The following is an 18957-nucleotide window of genomic DNA, read 5'->3' on the forward strand; positions in this document are numbered from 1 at the left end:
GGATCATCTCCCATCCCGCTGAGTGAAGGTAGTTTATGTGCCATTCCCGAGCCTCCCGCCGTCCTGACGGGTGAACAGCGATGACCCCTCTCCCCCGATGGCCGTGGTGGCCAACCACGACTCCGCCCGCAGCCGGGCGGGCCGTGCCGGGCCCGGTGCCGCCCCCGCCGCGCCGCGGCTGCGCACACTCCCGATCCGGGGCTCAACCGGCGGCTGCTGCGTCGCTCCGGGAGCCTCCGGTCCTACCGTGCCCGGCCCGGCCGCGGAGTCTGCGCCGCAGGTGGGGATGGACGGGGCCAGAAGGGAAGGGCAGGGAAGAGCAGGGCGCTCCAGGCGCGGGGCCGGGGCTGGGGCTGCGGGGCGCGGGCGGAGCTGTGCCGGGCGGGGGTCTCCGCGGCCTCCCGTGGGCCTCGGCGGGGCCTGGGCAGGCCCGCGGCGGGACGGGGGGGTCCCGGCCCGGCCCAGCCTGGGCTGACCTGCCCCTGCACCGGGGCGGCTCCCGCGCCGAGACCCCCGGGCGGGCGGGCGCCGGGGGCAGCCCGGCAGCGACCGAGCTCGCCGGGCCCTGTCCGAGCCTGCCGGCCCTAAACTTCGCCATGTTTGCGAGAGCAGCTGGCACTGACGGGCGAGAAAACCCCGAAATGCCGGGATTCCTGACTCCTGTGTTTTTGGCAGTGCCAGTCGTAACTGCGCAGGCAGTGCTCGAGGGGTGGGTTTGTCAAGGGGTCGTGAAAGGTGGCGCTAGTCGTACCCACCTCTGCTGGGCAGGTCTGTGGCTGCCAAGTCACTGCCTTACCCTGCTGCGTGCGCTGCTCCGGAGGAGCTTGTGATGTTCGTGGTTAAGGCACAGCTGATGGTCGCGATTCGGAATCTTTTGATGTATTGAAAAAGAAGTAGGTTTGTAATCTCAAGTTTATGTATTTGCGTATAAAGGGTAAGAATGCCACCCTAGCCTGCTGGAGAAGTATAACAATTTAGTTTGATTGTGTAACGTTTCACTGAGTTTATAAACAAAAAGCCCCGTCCCGTCGCACCCCACACCCCGAGTCTCGCATGCAGCTCAGGATGTGGTGGTTCTGTGTGTCTTCGACATTGTGTCTTCTGCATACTGTGGTCTTGCAGTGCCGCAGCAATCTGAAGGGTGCAGTCTTAAACAAAAGCAGCTTATCAAAACGTTTTTAATTTAACAATTTTTTTTAACAGACTGTGAATTTAAGGAAACTCCAGATAAGTCCAAGCAGACTGAAGTGTAACATCAGTTACAAGGGAGAGACTGGATCAAAGCACAGCTGTTAAGGAAGTTGGGTTTCTGGCATTGGTTACAGTACTGAGGCCGTCACATATGAACATGTTATATTCTCAGAGTTACTAGTCTTTAGCATGTTAGTGCTGGATAAAAGAACAACATGTTCTTGATTTTTACTAAGTTGTAAAAAGGTTTAGGCTTGGTTGGGGGGGAAAGCATGTTGGAGGATCAAATTTCTTTTGAAGACGGTTCTCTGTTTTCTTATTTGTAAACTGAGACATGTCCCAAGTCTCTGGCACCAGTAAATTCTAACTGTTGAAGCTCACGTAGAATTGGCATCTGCATTAGTATTTTAATTCAAACAAAGGATGTGCTCTTGAAAGGAATTCCCAGTTATCCTTGCCTGCTTCACTTTGGTTCATGACACAGTGTGATCAGGGAGTGCGTGAGCTCTTCCTTTTGGAAGAAGCCAAAACTGGAAGGTGCAGTCCTGTTGCCCATGTGTTTTGTCACTCTAGACAAGAGCCAGTATGGAATAAATCCACAAAAACACACGCAAAGCTGGTTTTGGATCGTCAGTGGCTGTTTCTTTTACAGAATTGCTGCTTGGTCTTGGTATTAAGTTGTTAATGTACAGGTAACCTGGGACTAGTGTCATTTAAAGCATGGGTGTAGTTGTAGCACCTCAACACCAGGGATGGATCCATAAGCTTTCAGGCCTGTAGCGGTGACTGCTATTGCCTAAGCTGCAAGACTCAAGTTTCCTAGCTTGAAGGCTGTAGGTCAGCTGCAAGGAAAACAGTAAACAAAAACCCCTTGTGGAATAATTGTCAGCAGTTTTTTTAGGACTTTTTTTTTTTTTTTTCAATAGCCTGGTAGATTTAATTCTCAGTGTAACAATTTCTGTTATTGAATGACTCTCAAACTTAGAATGTTTTAAAAAGTAGCAGCACATGGGTTAGTAGTTTTCCTTCTTGTAAGGGTTTAATGACCTCGATGAAAAAAAAATCCTGTGTGTTTGCTGGAGCAGTAAATGGGACTCGTTGGCATTTGTTGACTTACTGTCCTGCTCCCACGTTCACCTATCCTTTGTGGCAATATAATGAATTAATGTTGTGTCTGTGTTACCACCACCATATTTGAGATTTGTTTTGTCTTGAGTGTTTGGTTTAAAACATTCTGACTTGTTTTGCTCTCTTAATCTTCCTCTTAGGGCTTCCTTTCAGTGAACCAGCATGATAATTTCTAGATGCCACTTTAAAAATGCCTCTTAGTGGGAAGAACCCCAGAGTTTTGCATGTTCTTCTTAAATCATGCTGTTCCCCAAGACACTGATGAATTGAGTGACTGGTGTATCTGTGTGTTAAGTAACTAAAATGGTTTATGGGGATAAGCTGATTGCCACTGCTGTACAGATCTATTTTTTTTTAACTCTGAGTTTGTTTTCCACCTGTTGTAAATTGGGAAGGTTTCTGTTTGTCTCAGTTTATTTCAGACTTTAGATCCAGCTGTTCTGTGTTTCAAAGTAGTTTCAGTGATATGGCAGAAAACCCACAGTAATAAAAAAGCTAAAATTTGTGTAGGTAACAAAAATGCTTTTGTGAGTAATGCTTTTTTTTCTTTTAACAAGTCTTTATAAATGCTACTTGGTAGCAACTATGTTAAAGTAACTTCCATTTTTAACTTGACTTTCTTGTGAATTATTCTTTTGAGTTAAAAGGACACATCAGTTTAAACTCCTGGAGATCTATATTTCTAGCTTAGAATCTAGTAGCTGATCCCATGTTGTATCAAAACAAGTCCAACTAAAAGACTTACTAGAATTGGGTCTGTAGTGTGTGTAGAATTCACTAAAAATTGCAAACTTGCTTTCTAGAGCCCAGTCTTGATTTTATTTTTTCTTTTATACAAAAGTTGATGTGTTGTGTTAAAGTCTGTGCTGTAACAATCCTTTGAAAAGCACTGCTAAAGTGTTGCAACTTTTGCCAGCAATTTTATGGTTGGAACTTTAAAACCTCTTTCATGGATCCCATTTCAAGGATCTGAGCAAAGCTCCCAATTAGTTCAGGTTCCTTACATCTTGACAGGGCTGTGTTGCTTTTCAGGTCTTCAGGGATCTGAACAAAGGAGAACTGGAGTCTTATCAGACTGTGACCAGAGACTAACTGTTACATGGTGCGGGGGAGTAAATATAAGCCACGTTTGAATCGTGGTCCCTGAAAACTTTCTTCTGACTTTTATTTTAGACATGGGAAAATCACTTTCTCACCTGCCTATGCATACATGCAAGGAAGATGGCTATGATGGAAGCTCAGTGTCTGATAACGTGAGGAATGGTTTAGTCCACTCGGAAGTGCACAATGAGGACAGCAGATGTGGAGATGTGTCACAGTTTCCCTATGTGGAATTTACAGGAAGAGATAGTGTCACCTGCCCAACTTGCCAGGGAACAGGAAGAATTCCACGAGGTAAGTTTTCTTTTTGATTCTTTTTATTTCTTTTTAACTTATAAGTTTGCTTCATAACCATGTGTAGTTATAACTGTAATAATTCATAACAAATAGCCCTTCCACTCAAGTTTTTTTATCTTTTTGACTTTTTAGCACTAAGCATTTTGTTACAATTACACTAGATAATTGGAAAAAATTAGGTCAGTTTTGGCTGTTTGATGTTGGATCTTCACTTGTCTGTACAATGCTACTGCTTCTTCTCAGCTTTAGATTCACACATAACTGTAGCTCTTGCAAGTTGAATTAGCAAACCTTTATTTTCATGACATTTTATTACGTGTTTTTTTAACTACCTATTTTAAACTATTTGTGTCAATATAGCTGCAAATGCAGAGAAGGAAAAGTAGACCTGTGCTGCAGCACCTCTTCCTTGGTCATTTATAGTGAATTATTTGCCCTCACTTCTACCAGTGCCTCTTGATTTCCTTTACCCTCTCTATGGTTGGTGCTTCCTAGACAGAGGACTCCACCTGGGAGTTGAAAATGTATAGGATCTTTGGCTGCCGAGGGAAGGAGTATCTGCCCAGCATTAGTCTTCATAGCTAACTGGTTTTTTTTTTTTCACATTGCACTCATATTTTGTTTTTCCTTTTGGTATGAAGCTACTTTGTTACACTTCTCTCCTGTATGGTAAGCCACCTAAATAGAGAGGTCTGTGAAAGGAAAATGCGGGATATCTGAGAGTGGACAGAAAGAGAGTGCACACAGCAGACCAAGGGATGGTCTTCTGCTTCAGCTGTAAGATCTTCCCTTTGATGGGGAGGAGAACTGATAAGATGATTTCATGTTTGGGTCTGCTTTTGCCAGACCTCTTATCCAAAACAGATTATTGGGTGTAAAAGCTTTTGGAACTGATTTTGACCAACATCTCAGGAAAACTGAGTGATGTCTATGCCATGTCCTTCTACATGTGCCTCAGTGAGATTAGATTATGATATAGTTCAAAAATGCTTGTGTCTCGCATATGGTGAAGTGGCAGGGGTCACAGGATATTTAAACAGTTGTAAGTATCATAAGAGATTTGTGTTTTAGCTGTTAAACTTTATACTATGATTGGAGTGAATTCAGCAAATTTGAGGTGTGGAAAAGCTGTGAAACTAAAAATTGTCTTAAACAAAAGACTATAGAGAAGGAAGTTTGTTCTGTTATCTTGCTAACTTGCAATACTTGATAATAATAGCAAGTTTTACTAAAAACCATGCAAGCCAAAGTGTAGACATAACAGGATTCCTGTGTTCCAAAGCTTATTTCATTGGCTGGGGGATCTTTAGATGTAATACTTAAATGTGAGTTAATTATTTTTTTTTAACATTTTGCAGTAACTATTAAAACGTGCATGTTGTCCATACATTCTAATGAAATAATGTGGTTAAAACTAGAACTTTAAATGAGTTGTTAGAACTAAGAGGGTTGTCTTTTTAATTATTCGTTAGTACTGTAGAGAAGAAGAAAATAATGTTTGGAGGTTTTTTGAGGGGAGAGGGGATAAATTAAGTGTTCACAGAATGACTATATGTCTAGTAGGTCTATAATACATGGTATTGTGGCTAAACTATAATAAATACCTGAAATTGTGCTTTGTGACTTGGAAACCTTTAGCTTTGTCAGTATGATATAGTATGAAAGCAGGACTGTGTGATTGTGTTCAAAGGTTGATGCTTAATTGAAGCAGAGATGAAAATTTGTTTTAAACTGGTAGAGGTTTTTTAGAAGGTTGATGTTTTACGTGTTACTACCTACTTGGTTAGCATGCTTTGCCTAGATTAGTGATTCATCATGGAATTACTTCCAAGTGCTTAATTAGCAAAGTGATGATTTGGTCAAATTCTGCATTTAGGCTAAAAAGTGAAAATCTGACTCAGCCTTGGGGCCTCTAATCTCATACAGACAAATCTCAGTTCCACAGCAAAGAGTAAAAGCTATACAGGCCGGCATAGTCCATGTATTTTCAACAGCTCATCTGTGCATGTGTTCTTTATTTCTCCTGTTAAGATATTCCCGTTTTAAAGATGCTGTCTAGTGACATAACTTGTTGTTTGGAGAAATTCCAGTAGATGCTCATTTTGGCTTACAGGGTACTGCAGCCCAGCAGCACCATGATAAATGGTTTTATATACCAGTGGTTTCCAGAATGCAGTGTGTATATGACTTGTGTTGCCAAGGCCAAACCTGACTTCTGCTTTTTCAGAAGAGTACATGAAGAATGCCTTCTGTATCAGTTCATACTGCCCAAGCTTCTGAATATTTTGTCCTATGACTTTATATGGTCTGGCACAGAGAGTTCAAAGCTGTTCTATCTCTCTGTTTTCCTCCAGGAAGTGGTGCCAGAGGCAAGCTGCATCCAGTGCATGTGTGCAGCACAGAGGTGGAATTTATTGGTGTTTTGGTCTTTGCAGACTTGGTGTTTTTTCTTCTTGATGTTGTGTAATCTGTGCTCTATTTCAGAAAATGACAGAAGCTGCAGTAGTATTTGACTTGGTTATCTGGAATTTAAATGTTTATCTTTAGTGTTTATTCTTTGGTGCCATTAAGTCACAATGGGCACTCGTGTAAATTAACTACAACAACACTTATTCTTTGTTTAAATTCTTAAAGGGTGTTTTTGCTTTCAGGGCAGGAAAATCAGCTGGTAGCGTTAATTCCGTACAGTGATCAGAGACTGAGGCCAAGAAGAACGTAAGTTAATGGATACTTGTCATACATGGATCTATAGTTAATTATTCTCTTCTAGTTAAAATTCAACAATTTGAAGGAGATAGTGATAAGAAGAATCAAGCTGAGATCACTGGAATGTTCTCTTGCATTCAGTACTGAAAGAACCCTTATTGTGAGTTATGTCAGTCTTAACCTCTAACTTCAGGAGAGTTGTTTATTAACAGGTGTGCATACTTCCATCACAATATGTCTTACCTAAGTACAAAGCTGAGTAATACTGTGTGACCTATTCCTGTAGATATTTTATCTGTGTGTTTACAGTAATGATGCAAGTATTTATCCATCTCTGTGGTATCTTAATTGACCTAAGCAGAAATATCTTCACTGTTAAAGTCTGGGCTAAGTGGTAGTTTCCTTGAGCCACTACTACAAAATAAGTCACCTAAAATTAATTTGTAAAGTTCTGATTTTAGCAAGTAGCAAAGTCAACAAATTCATCATTCTTATACAGTGTAGTTATTTTTTTCCTACAGTCTACTTAAAGGTTTCATTACAATGCTCAGGGCTTCTTGCTTTGACATATTTTGGCTTTGGTGTTTTTGATTTTGTTTGTTTTTAGTTTTATTTTTGTTTGGTTTGTTTTTTCTTTAATATTTGGATAATGTTTGATGTTTTTGTAGTAAACAGAAATGATTGTGTGGAAAAAAATACAGTAGCTTCACATAATATATTCTGATCATACAGCTGATGTAACATTAGTACAAACTTGAAACATTTTACTGTAGTGTTCTAATTTTGACAAAATTGGAGCTGCATTAGAACGTTTTATTTGTGGGTAGGTTTTTTTATTATCTCACACACACACACTCCTCTGCACACACACCCACAATTAGGTTAATTGTAAATTTCCTGCTCCTTGTCTGGAGTCTAACACTTTCCCTGAAAGTTGGGATTGTCTGTCCTAAGAGCTTTATTTTGCTTTCTGGGTGTGTTGTGTAAGAGTCCTGCAGAATGACAGAAGTTGTGCTATAAATAGATCTTAAGAGGAAGTGCTTTTGTTTCAAAGCACAAAAATATTTACCTCTTCCATTTTCTTCTGTAAGTTACAAATGTTGGAATAGCTGTGTGATTTGAAATGGGATTTCTGATGTATAGACAAGAGTAATAGCTGTTTTGATACATAGATGTGAAGTGCAGTATAGTTTTTTTTTCCCTCTTAGAAGCTAATGGAAGCTAGAAATAGACTGAATTGCTTGTCTTGACTAGTCCTGCTACTTATCACTTACAGAAAGTAGTATGCCACTGTTGTTAAACGTGCTTTTGACTCTGAAATGTGCTCTTTTTATTTCCAGAAAGCTCTACGTGACTGCTTCTGTAACTGTATGTTTACTACTTTCTGGATTGGCTGTATTTTTCTTGTTTCCTCGCTCAATTGACGTTGAATACATTGGTGTGAAGTCGGTGTATGTCACTTATGAACAGGGTAGACGTATAATATATCTGAATATTACGGTAAGTCTGACTACCTCTGTGGATGTTTGTAAAGAATAATGTATCAAGAGATACTGCTCTGATAGTTTAATATACACAGAAGTTGTGGTCTTGCTGACAAGCTTAGTCAGTGCCTTAACAAATAGCAGCAGCTAAAATGACCAGTTGGAAAAGTGTAACTGGACCTGCCATGGCTCGTTCCTGTAGCTATAGCTAATAGAACTGGAATTACAAGCTAACACCGGGACTTCTGTTTTCATGGGAACAGTGATTTTGGAGTTTTTCCTGCATTATTTTTGGAATATGAGTGAAAGTGTGTGTATGTAGGAATGCTATTTGATACTGCTCTGGTATTATGTATTTGTCAAAATTGGGGCTGAGGAAAACGATTTCTTATACACCATAAAATTTAAATGAGTTCTTTCCCCATAGTTCTTGACTTCTTGGTAATGCACTCGATACAGGATTGCCTAAAGACTTTCGGTAGAGTTCTTCATTTTAAATAAAGCAAAGCTTCCTTGGGAGAAACAGGTCCTCTGATACCTAAATTTCCTGGAGGGAGTAATTGAAGATAGGAAGAAATGCAATATTTGCAGTGGAGGGTTGTCAGCAGATAAGTTGAGCAGAAGTTTTTGCTGCTCAATGTATTCACTAAACAAATCCTGAGAAAGCAATTAAGTGTTGGTCCATTACACCACTCCTCCCCGCAGTCCTAGCAAGCAAAAATTTACTTGCATAATTTCAGGTGTTACTGTCTCATGCACAAGTTTCAAAATGCTTTCTCATGAAGATACACAGAATGGATTAACTGTTAATGTTTTGTGTTTGTTTTTTTCAGAACACACTAAATATAACGAATAACAACTATTACTCTGTTGAAGTGGCAAATATCACAGCCCAAGTTCAGTTTTCAAAAACAGTTATTGGCAAAGCACGTTTAAACAACATCACCAACATTGGTCCTCTGGATATGAAACAGGTAAGTAGCATAGGCTTTCAAAGTTGAATACATGTTAATCTTCATGTGTAGATCTACTCATTTGTGTTTTCATTGCTTTCTTTTTTAGATCGATTACATGGTGCCCACAGTCATACAAGATGAAATGAGCTACATGTTGTAAGTGTACTCACCTGTAAATATCACATGGATCTTATTAAAAATTGCAGTGGTGTTAAAAGCAACACTTTTTTCAAAGTTAGCATAAATCTGCTTGCAGAGATGTTGTGGCATTTTCTTAAAGTTTAGTAGTAGTACTGAAGAACAGTTCAACCACAGTTGTTTCAATAATTTCATATAGTGGCTTACTGTACCTGGCACTTAGCCCTTTAAATTGGTTCTCTCTGAATGATTTAGGCCTTGGCAATAGCTGCTTTGGAGGGTGAAGGTGCAGGTGGGTTCCCCTAACAAGTTCTCCAGTAACTTCCCTACAACTTTCTCTGCAGTAGATGAAAATTTGTATTTAATACTATACAAATTAGAGACTAATTTGGTTTTCTTTTCTTCAGACCATGTGTATACAATAGTATGCAGTATTTACAGCCTGCCCTTTGAGTGGTTTTATTCATAGCTTCTGAAAGTTTATTTGTCTAACAGACTGTTAGGTCATTGTGTTTTGGTAACAAAGCTAAATCTTAGTTCTGTTACACTGAAATGCAGACTGAAAAGAAGTTAACTATTGAGACTTCAGGTCTGTGTACAGTTCTAGTGGATGACAGCCCCTTTGGGGTGGTGGAGAACCTTATTGTTTTAAAGTATTAGAGTAAATTGAAATCGGTATGAAATACCAAGAGGGGCACAAACTCTAAACAAATGTAAAGTGTTGAACTGTCACCTTTTAAAAGCATGTAAGGTAGCTTAATGTAAACATTGAGTCCTGTGAATCTGCTCACTCTGGATGTATGAGGAATAAACTTCATAGCCTGCTTAGAACTCATGCTAGTACCTACCTAGTTGTGCTTTTGGTGCAATAATACACTAAAATTTTATGATTAGTACTGTGGCCTTAACTTCAGTAATGCTGTTGATAGTCTGTTCCCAACATCAACTGCAAATTTTCCCTGCAAGCTGATGGCTAACATTAGAAAACCTGCATGGCTTTGGATGTGTAAAAAGATACAGACAGGCAGAAACTACCTATGGCCTGAATTGACTGGATTTCAGGCTCTTCTGCTTGACAGTTGGAACCTTGGCAATTGTAGTGTGGAACAATGGTGCAGCTTGGAGGTATGTTGTGCAGTCCTGAAGTAGAAATGGCGAAGCTGTTATGTGTCAGTGCCAGTAGTCTGTAAGTTGAACTTACTCTCCTTCAGGAGTGTTTGTGAATGGTGCTAGGAGAGCAGACTAATAGGTTGTTTGTACATATGTGAGAATATTTGTTGCTTCAACACAATGACACTAAACATGGGCTGTGCTTAGTGGAGAGACCCATGACTGTAGAAGTTTGTATCAGTTAAATTCTTGTACAGGCTGTTAGAGCAAGGTCCTAGTGAGTAACACTCACTAACTTTGCTGTCATGTGTTTGAAATGTGCTAAAAAGAATATGAGCCACATACAAAATTATAGCTGTTCATTTTCTCTATATTTTCTGTATGTTACACAGTTGTTATTAGTAGACAGCTCTGAGCTGTTGACAGTTTTTGTTGATGGGTTTCTGCTCCTTCACTGTATTGTGAGTCTGGAAAGCCTGGGTTTGTTATATGGAGCGACCCTGGAGACAGCAAGTGAGCTTCCTTTGTTTGAACACCCGGCCAAGATAGCTTCAGTTAGGCTTACCGGCATTTTGTACTTGTTTCTGTGTTTGAGTTTTATCTCCACACAAAAATATGAGGGTCCTGGGCTTATCTTTCTAATCCAGATGGCATTGTGGGTTATAGCACTGAGGGATTGTACAGTGGATCACGTTTCAGTGTTTCCCCGGCTAGTTAATTTAGGTCTTGCTTTGGTCATAGCTCCTGGGTTTGGATCCCAGAGAATGTGTGTCCTGTAAAGTCAGCTTAGGTTGAATACCAGAGATTCTCAGTGACTTGAAGTGTCTGCATTCATCCAACCTGCATGATGAAATCAACATCATACAGGGCATTTCCACATTTATTTTAGAGAGCTGACTCAATGTGGAGTTCACCTTCAGTGTAGTTTCCTAGCTACAGTTTTGTGCTGTGTAGTGTTTGTTGGGCTTTTTTTTATTTGGTTGGTTTGTGGTTTGTTATTTAAAGCAGATCCATTTTCATATAATCTTGACTTAAAAAAAACACCAGCATGTTGGTGTTGCCCATCTCTGCTTGTCAGCCACTGTGTACTGTTGTATATGAGCTGGCTTTATATTATGTTACAGGTTGTCTGTATTTTAGATTAGAAAAGTACATTAACCGAGAATATCTGGCATTACAGTCTAACTAAATTCTGATTTAAGCCTAGCAGGGGAAAAAGTCAAAATGTTTGACATCGGTACAGATATAAAACAAATAATACCAAACTGTTTGATTTGTATTTTCTTACAATTTGGATAACCTGTGTTCATTCACTGTTTAATACTATATTATATGTTTGTTGGTGCAGGGAGAAAGAATGACCGTGGCATTGACCACCCAAATATTGTGGGGGGCTGCCATGCAGTCTTAGTGCACTGATCACATGATTTTCAGTTTTAGAGCTTATACATTTGGGACCAAGAGCAAAGGATTTAAGAAGTTGGGGTTAAAAGTATGCACTTACATGGTGCTACATAGGTGCGTGTCAGAAAACATCACTCTGAAAAGGTTATCTTGCAAGAGGACAATAACCTTGATTTCAGAATCTCTGTATATTGGTTAAAGGTTACTTTGCATAATATAGAGGTGGATGAGTGCAAAAAATAAAAGGGACTTTCCTAAGTTGTTGGTACGTGTTGAGCGAGAGTAGCAGTACCTTCAGGATGTTTGAGGGTTTTTTTTAATAGAAACTGATAGTTTTACATGAAAAAATGCTAAAGTTGATATAACATGGATCTTTTCTTGTAAAATTTCCTTCCTATATATAGATTCCACATGAAGTGGAGTTGCAGCAAATTATTTCTGTATCCCTTCATACTGAAAGTCTTTGTCAGTGGCCAAGTGATATCAAGAGGCTTTAATGTAGTGGTTCAGGTTAACTTTTTAGCTTCTGAAAGATGGAGTGAACAGTTTCTTAGGACACTTCTGTTGGCAGGCATTATATATAAGCAAACGTGTCTGGATTGTTCCTGTGAAAGCAAGACTAGGTACATAAAAGATATAGGTGAGCATACAGTAACTGCTGGTGACTTACAGCAAGTGATTTTGTTGCCATTGCTGCCGACTCTGTAGTCTCTATCAGAATTTCCAGTTGAAACCACAAGTCTTGCTTTTTAGATAATTACCTGGAAAGGTTTGATGCAAATCTAATAATTGTTTTTCTTTTTTTGCAGTGACTTCTGTACTTTACCATCTATCAAAGTACATAACATAGTAGTGATGATGCAGTAAGTATGGCAGACTTCCTATTTGTTGGAAAAAATTTTAGAAGCTATGTAATTGTTGTCGAAATATTACTCAGAAATATTTAATCCTGGAGTCTTTGCATCATAGGTAAAATGAAATCAATGTACTTTCTAGTTTAGTAGCTTTGCAGTTCTTGAAACTGAACTGGGCCTTCTGACAGGTTCTGGTGGTGTAAAGACACTCAAATAAACAGAAAAACACTGTTGTAACTGTATCTGCTCTGCATTTGGGCTGTACCTGTGGAGCTATTAACGTCTCAAAGACTTTAAAGTGACTTTGTATAGCAGCCACTGTTCAGAACCTGCTGAGAACTTCGTGATCTTGAAGGAGTCACAGGCTTTAGTACTCTGTCAGAGACTGCTTTTTGTGACGTTGCATAAATTTCAGCTTAGTGGGGTCTTTTGTTGATGAGTGTGACGGTCTGTGTTTAGGCTAGACATATGATGACTTGTCTAATCATTTGCTTTCACCACTAAGCAAGATATTATGAGCAAATATCAGCTTTAGCATCTTTGGGAAAAAAAGTGTGTACTAAGGGAACCAGATGTCTTGTGTGGAGAAAATCTGTAGTGGTGAATTACTAATGTTTTAAAATTTATTTATAACATACTTTGTTCCAAAACTTTTTCCTTAAAAACCCTAGTAGTGTAACAGCACATTTTTAGATTGGGAAACTCAAAATCTCTTCTGTTTTGTCTTTTTAAGAGTGACAGTGACAACCTCGTACTTTGGCCACTCTGAACAAATATCCCAGGAGAGATATCAGTATGTGGACTGTGGAGGAAACACGACCTATCAGCTGGGCCAGTCAGAATATTTAAATGTACTTCAACCTCCACAGTAAAAGCACCTGCTGGTTGGTTTGGAATGACTGCTGTTGGTGCTTGCAGAGATCCTTTGGATAGGACTGGTACTACATGAAGGGGAGAGTACGAGCAATGTACAGCATAGCAAACGTGGTGACCTGTTCACTTTAGATACAAGGAGGGAAGAGGTGCAAAATGTATATAGGTGCACTTGTTAAGTGTTGTGTTTTTCCCTTCTGTTTGCTTTCTGTTACTGTAAGCACCTCTGTCGAGTTGTGTGGTGGGAGGGAAAGGGGGAATATTGGATTCTTGAACAGAACTGGGACCTTTCCTTACAGTGTGGTACATCAGCTTAGAGTAACTGTGTATATGTCTGTGTTTAGGTGAAATGTGTCACTAATGAGCATTTTTAAAAAACAAATATACTCATAAATTTTAAGTCTGTACTTCAGTTCTTGATATTTAACTATTGAAAAAGGCAGTATTACTTCTTAAATAACAAAATTACTTTGAGATATCAGGGTGTGAAACTTCTATTAGTAAGCCAGTGACAGTAGTCCTTTATTTTGGGATTCTCTGTTTTGTTTCCTATACATGATTAGAGGTGACATGCAGTCTGTGAAAGCCAGGAAAGCTCTCTTCGATGACACTACACTTGAATGTGCAACTTCTAGAATCTGGCATCTTTTCATTCATATTCTCTCCTGCTACCTCTAGGATGTTTTAAGGAGAATGTACATTGTTAAATTTAAAGTTGAGTTTAAAACTAAACAAAAAACAACCCCCAGAACAATTACTGACAAAGGAAAAATTCAAGACTGTAGAAAATTAATAAATAAAGGCTTTGCTGGTCTGTTTTGTAGTAAACTTTTGAGAATAGCTACGGAAATCAATATTGTGCAGTTGGAACTAGATGGGAAACTTTGAGCACGGGTTTGGAGAGCTTCATGTCAATTTTCTTTATTTTTATTTTAATATTCTATGTATTTAAGCTACTTCTAAGTGTTAATATGTTTTGTTGTGCCTATTTCCTGCACAGGCTCAGTAAGCAAATGCAGCAGTTACTGTATCTCCAGAGCACTCACAGTTCACGTCAAAGTTAAGTAAGGGAAAACGCAGCAATCCTTTCTGTAAGGGTGAATGCTGATGTAATTGCGAGACTGACTCGCAGTGGTCAATAGTTTCTGTAGCATAGTTTGCACGGTGAGAATTTCCAGGATTCTTATCAATTATGGTGATTATAAATTTTGGGTCCAAAGTTGCTTGACTCCTTAGGACTGACTGTTCTAAGGGTTAGGTGCAAAATGTTTTAATTAAGTAGATCAGGATTGGTTTATTTCTGAATTAGATAAGTTGCAGTTATAAGAAGGTACTGTTGAGACTGTTGCATTTTATTGAATTATTTTTTTTTTTTTAATAGATGTTGTGGTTTTTATGCTGCCCATCTGCTGGAAATAAGTTACACAAAATGAATTAGCAATAAACATTATGGAAAAAGGCTGCTAGGTAACTTCTTGCCCCTAACAATCTCTGATGCTCCAGTACTTGAGTCAAGATAGATGTCTACATTACTCTTTTCTTTACTGACCTCTCTTAGATGGACCTAAGGGGGTGGGTGGGGAAAAGAATATCAATGATGTAAAACTTACTTAAATGCATTACTTAATGATACAAAAAAACCCCAAAACAACCTTTCTTTGTTTGAAATGCTATGAGCACTTACTCTGGCAGTCTCTGAAAACTTTTGGAACTTGAATTGTCAGTTTTATATAGCTTTTGGTAAGATGAAGATGTCAGGTTTTGGCTTTAGAGAATTTCTGGAATTAGAGTAGTCAGTTTGGATGACTTGCTGTAGTTATATTCTGAAAACGATTCTTGAATTTTGGCCTTTAAAAGTAAACATTCTTTATTACAGCTTACGGTGATGAGGAAAACTAATTCACAATTGACTAGTCTCTAAGAGTAGAGATGAGGTTCAGCGCTGGGGCTGCTAAAATGCATGCATAAGCTTGTCTGAAAGGTGATAACTAAAAACCAGGATAGTGGGGAGCTGGCTAAAAGCAGAGAGGTTAACTTTTCAATGTTACCTGTGGTAGGAAGATTTGCTTATGTTGAAGAGCAGGGAGAGAATTCTGATTTAAATCATGTCAGATCTGAAGTCAGCCAGTAAGTGACCACAGGCTTTTTCTTTTAGGCCTAGGTATTTAGATCTAGAGTGTTGTTTTGTTTTGGTTTTTTGTTTAGGGGTTATTTGTTTGGGGTTTTTTGAAAGAGAAAAGAAGAAAGCAGCTCTAGGCAGATATTTATGTTGATTTAAAATATTTTTTTTCTTCCAAGGGTTAAAGGCATTCTAAAATAACTGGAACGGCACAATGACAAAATAATTTGGTGACAGTAGTGAACGCTGCTTTTGAACAAGCATGGCAAGAGGAGGTTACACTTTATGCAGTGCTGAGACTCAAACTGACTTTTGAAATTTTGGCAGACATGTTGAGCAAAATACATACTTAAATCTATAGATCTTAACCTTGCATGAAGTGCTTGGTATTGGTTAATTCAGATTAAAGAGTTGAGTGGAATTATTCTTTCTGCGTATGTCTCAGAAGGGGGAAGGTACAACTCAGTTTTTGTCCTCTAGGATATCTAATGGATATAAACTTTAACACCCATCAATTTGTGGTAGACTTACTGCATGATGAAGAGTTCTCACCTTAAAAAATAAAGTGTGGGTTAAAGGTCCTGTTGAATTCTCAAATTAAGTCAGTGTGGGAGAAGTTATTGTAACAGTAACAGGCTTAAGGTTCTGCAGGTGTTAGTATCTCCTTGCACAACTGTCAGCATATTACTAACCAAACACAGCAAGTATTTTAATTTACCTACTAATTTTAATATAACATCTCATCAGATAAGAAGGTAAACATCTGTGTGAATACTTAATTTAGACTAGATTTATATGGCTGAGCTTGGAAACATGCTGAAGGAGCAAGGGAACTCTATTAACTTGTAAACTTTTTAAACAAGGTAATAGATCCAAGTGACAGACCTGTCATTTTTCACATTTATTTTATCTTGATTTTAAAATAAAAAAAGGCAAACCTTTCAGTGCACTGTAAATCAATAAGTTCAAATTCTCTCCAGAAAGTGAGCTTGAAGAATTGTATTTTTTCCTGGCTTGTCTTCATGTGTGTAAGATAGATAGTTTCTGAAGGATTTCTTCTGAAGTGATTCCTATTTCACTTGTAACTTCCCCATAACCTTCTAATACTATAAAATACCTTTATACTGGCATCATGGTGTGTTTATTTCTAGTAGACTTCTTTTCACTTGAATTCTTTGTAGCAATTCCTGTACCAAAACCTGTTGCACTTTAAAATGGAAACTCTGTTAGTTACGCCTTATAACAGTGGTCCAGATGTTGCACTGTAATGGCACTATTGAAAATCAGCTTAATATATTCTGTATAGAATAACTGTAAAATTTCAAATTGATAATTTAAGTATGGAACACCTAAATGCATAAAAATGTTGGCTATTTGACATCAGAGAGCAAAATTATTGTACATTTTAAATATGTTGCTTTAAAAATAAATAAATGAATTTATGAAGCTACCAAACCATCAAAGATCCAACAATCAAATATCTGTTTGGAGAGATTTAAAGAGAAGTGCTCTTACTAAAAGATGTAGTACCTGACACTCACTTTTGAATTCCTGGTGTGGGGAAAGGCCGTAGAAGCTTATTCATAATTTCTTTGATCATCTTGATATTTAGAGGATAGTTGCTTAGTTCTTAATCTTTCATGAAGACAAGCATAAGTATCTTTTTCCTGTGTGGTATAGCTTTGAAATTCTTAATGCACTTCTGATGTGTGCATGACCTTGATTTTAACATTGTAGTGTTTATATTTTGCAGTCTGATGTTGGCAGACTTAAGTACATACCTTAGTTGACTTTGCTTCAAATTGTCCTTGAAGTTTTGCAAGTGAGTATATTTTTTCATTGTAGTACATTGCAAACATGCCTGGGCTTTTTAATGTGTGGTGTATAAAGGGAACCATTTAAGCACCAGCTCTCTTAAATGCTTGGATTTAACCATTAGGTCTTTAACCTTCTGACTGAAGTGTTATGTCCTAATGGTGGAAAGCATGGTGCTTGGAGTAGTATGAGAGAAGCTTCTAAGTTCAGAAAAAATTAAAAGAGAAATAGTGTTATTTCTTATTCAGCACTTTAAGGCTTTTTTTTTTTCAGGGTTGGTAGTTGTGGTTTTGGTTTTTTTCCCCATCTCTTCCCCACCCCCCAAATTTGTATGTTCCTAGACAGCACCTTCTGAAATGGGTGACCTGTTTCAGAGTTGGGCAGCTGTGTTAAGTGGAACATCAGTTGAACTGGACTTTAAGTGTTAAGAGATTAAGACAAGTGGTGGTACCTGTAAGAACTACTTTTTTTACTTGCCTGTCTAACAGAAAGCCCACAACCCTAGCAATGCTTCCAGGCTTACTATTAATTCTGGAAGGGAAGGATAAATAATGCGAGTGCAACCAACATACTTCAGTAATGGACTACTTGCAACCATCAAAAATATTTGTTTGTGATCGCCCTGATCATGCACTGGGAGGGAGGAATAAAACCTAACCAAAACATGTTGGAAATGATAATTTGACTATGGGAAACACCCAATGTTTGTTCCACTTGAGAAGTCACCTTCCTATTTTATCTTTAACTGGGGAGTTCTGGTCATTACCAGAGGGGTAGTTCTGCTGCCCTATAGCTTTTACCATGAAAACCCCCTTCTCCACCGGTAGGGAGGGCCTATTGTCCAGAAATCTGCATGGAATCTGAAAGCTTGTTTAGACTGTCCTGATCCTGAGACCGTCCTCTTCCACCAGCCATCACAAGGGCCCTACAGCCTGGATGCGTATGTCTTCTGGGAACTGAAACTGCTTTTGCTTCGCATGGGCAGGGTTGTTTAGTACCAGACATGTAAGTGTATTATGGTGCCTGAATATTTTGAATCTGTCAGTGATTTAGTTCTTTTTTTTTTGTTTGTTTAAGGAAGCAAATTTAACTACTGTTAACATCCACTGTACAGAGTGTGCATATAATAGCTTAAGATATGTATAGAAATACTAATGAGTGATAACTATTTTTGTAATTTAAGATGTTCTTGTAACTGTGTAGCAAACAATCTATCCACTTAAGCACGATAAGCACTCTAGAAGTAAAAGGGTATTTTGGAATGACTTGTAGGACACAAGCTGTCTTAATGTAAGTTAACTGGGACAAGGAATCTTGTTATTTAGAGGTTCAGATTCTGGAGTTAACTTCATTATGAATATTTGTTTCTAGACAGGATTGTTTGACTCAAAGAATGATTAAATTTTCTATTTAAAAAACTTGGATGATGTATCTCTCCTTTTTTTTTTTTTTAACTGACTTACTTTTTTTTTTTCCTCCTCCCTGTCTCTCACAAGTTTTCCCCCCATCTGACCATATTTTCTCACTGGTTTTCATGTATTTTCAATAGTATGACTTCAATTTTTGTAACTATTGGCATTCCATGATGTGAAAACTTTGCAATCTACTTTTTTTTGATACTATGTTTTATTGCATTAAGTCTGTAATAAACTGAAGTATCTGAAAGCTGAACATCATATGTGAATGAATTAGTGTTGTCTGACTGAGCGACTGAAGTGGCTGAGTTCAAACCTGGGCTGTTGTGGTGGGTTGACACCTGCCAGTAGGTGAGCCCCCACCCC

The 18957-nt window shown here is 38.6% G+C and overlaps 1 protein-coding gene across 1 annotated transcript; it reads left to right on the forward strand.

Moving 5' to 3' along the window:
• Positions 1-233: 233 nt before the first annotated feature.
• Positions 234-17661, forward strand: TMEM106B (transmembrane protein 106B). The gene is made up of 8 exons (XM_027877882.1): positions 234-280; positions 3493-3714; positions 6369-6432; positions 7764-7923; positions 8741-8881; positions 8970-9019; positions 12325-12378; positions 13103-17661. The coding sequence occupies exons 2-8, from the start codon at positions 3495-3497 to the stop codon at positions 13239-13241; spliced, it is 828 nt and encodes a 275-aa protein (XP_027733683.1). The 5' UTR covers positions 234-280; positions 3493-3494; the 3' UTR covers positions 13242-17661.
• Positions 17662-18957: the final 1296 nt, after the last annotated feature.

This window comes from Empidonax traillii, unplaced genomic scaffold (genome assembly GCF_003031625.1).
Source record: "Empidonax traillii isolate 1590-97213 ecotype Southwest subspecies unplaced genomic scaffold, ASM303162v1 scaffold35:size4298261, whole genome shotgun sequence".
NCBI classification, from domain to species: domain Eukaryota; kingdom Metazoa; phylum Chordata; class Aves; order Passeriformes; family Tyrannidae; genus Empidonax; species Empidonax traillii.

Coding starts and splice junctions, on each gene's coding strand:
- TMEM106B (XM_027877882.1), top strand. CDS start 3,495: ATGGGAAAATCACTTTCTCACCTGCCTATGCATACATGCAAGGAAGAT. Junction 7,924..8,740: donor TAATATATCTGAATATTACG/GTAAGTCTGACT, acceptor TGTTTTTTTCAG/AACACACTAAATATAACGAA. Junction 8,882..8,969: donor GTCCTCTGGATATGAAACAG/GTAAGTAGCATA, acceptor TTTCTTTTTTAG/ATCGATTACATGGTGCCCAC.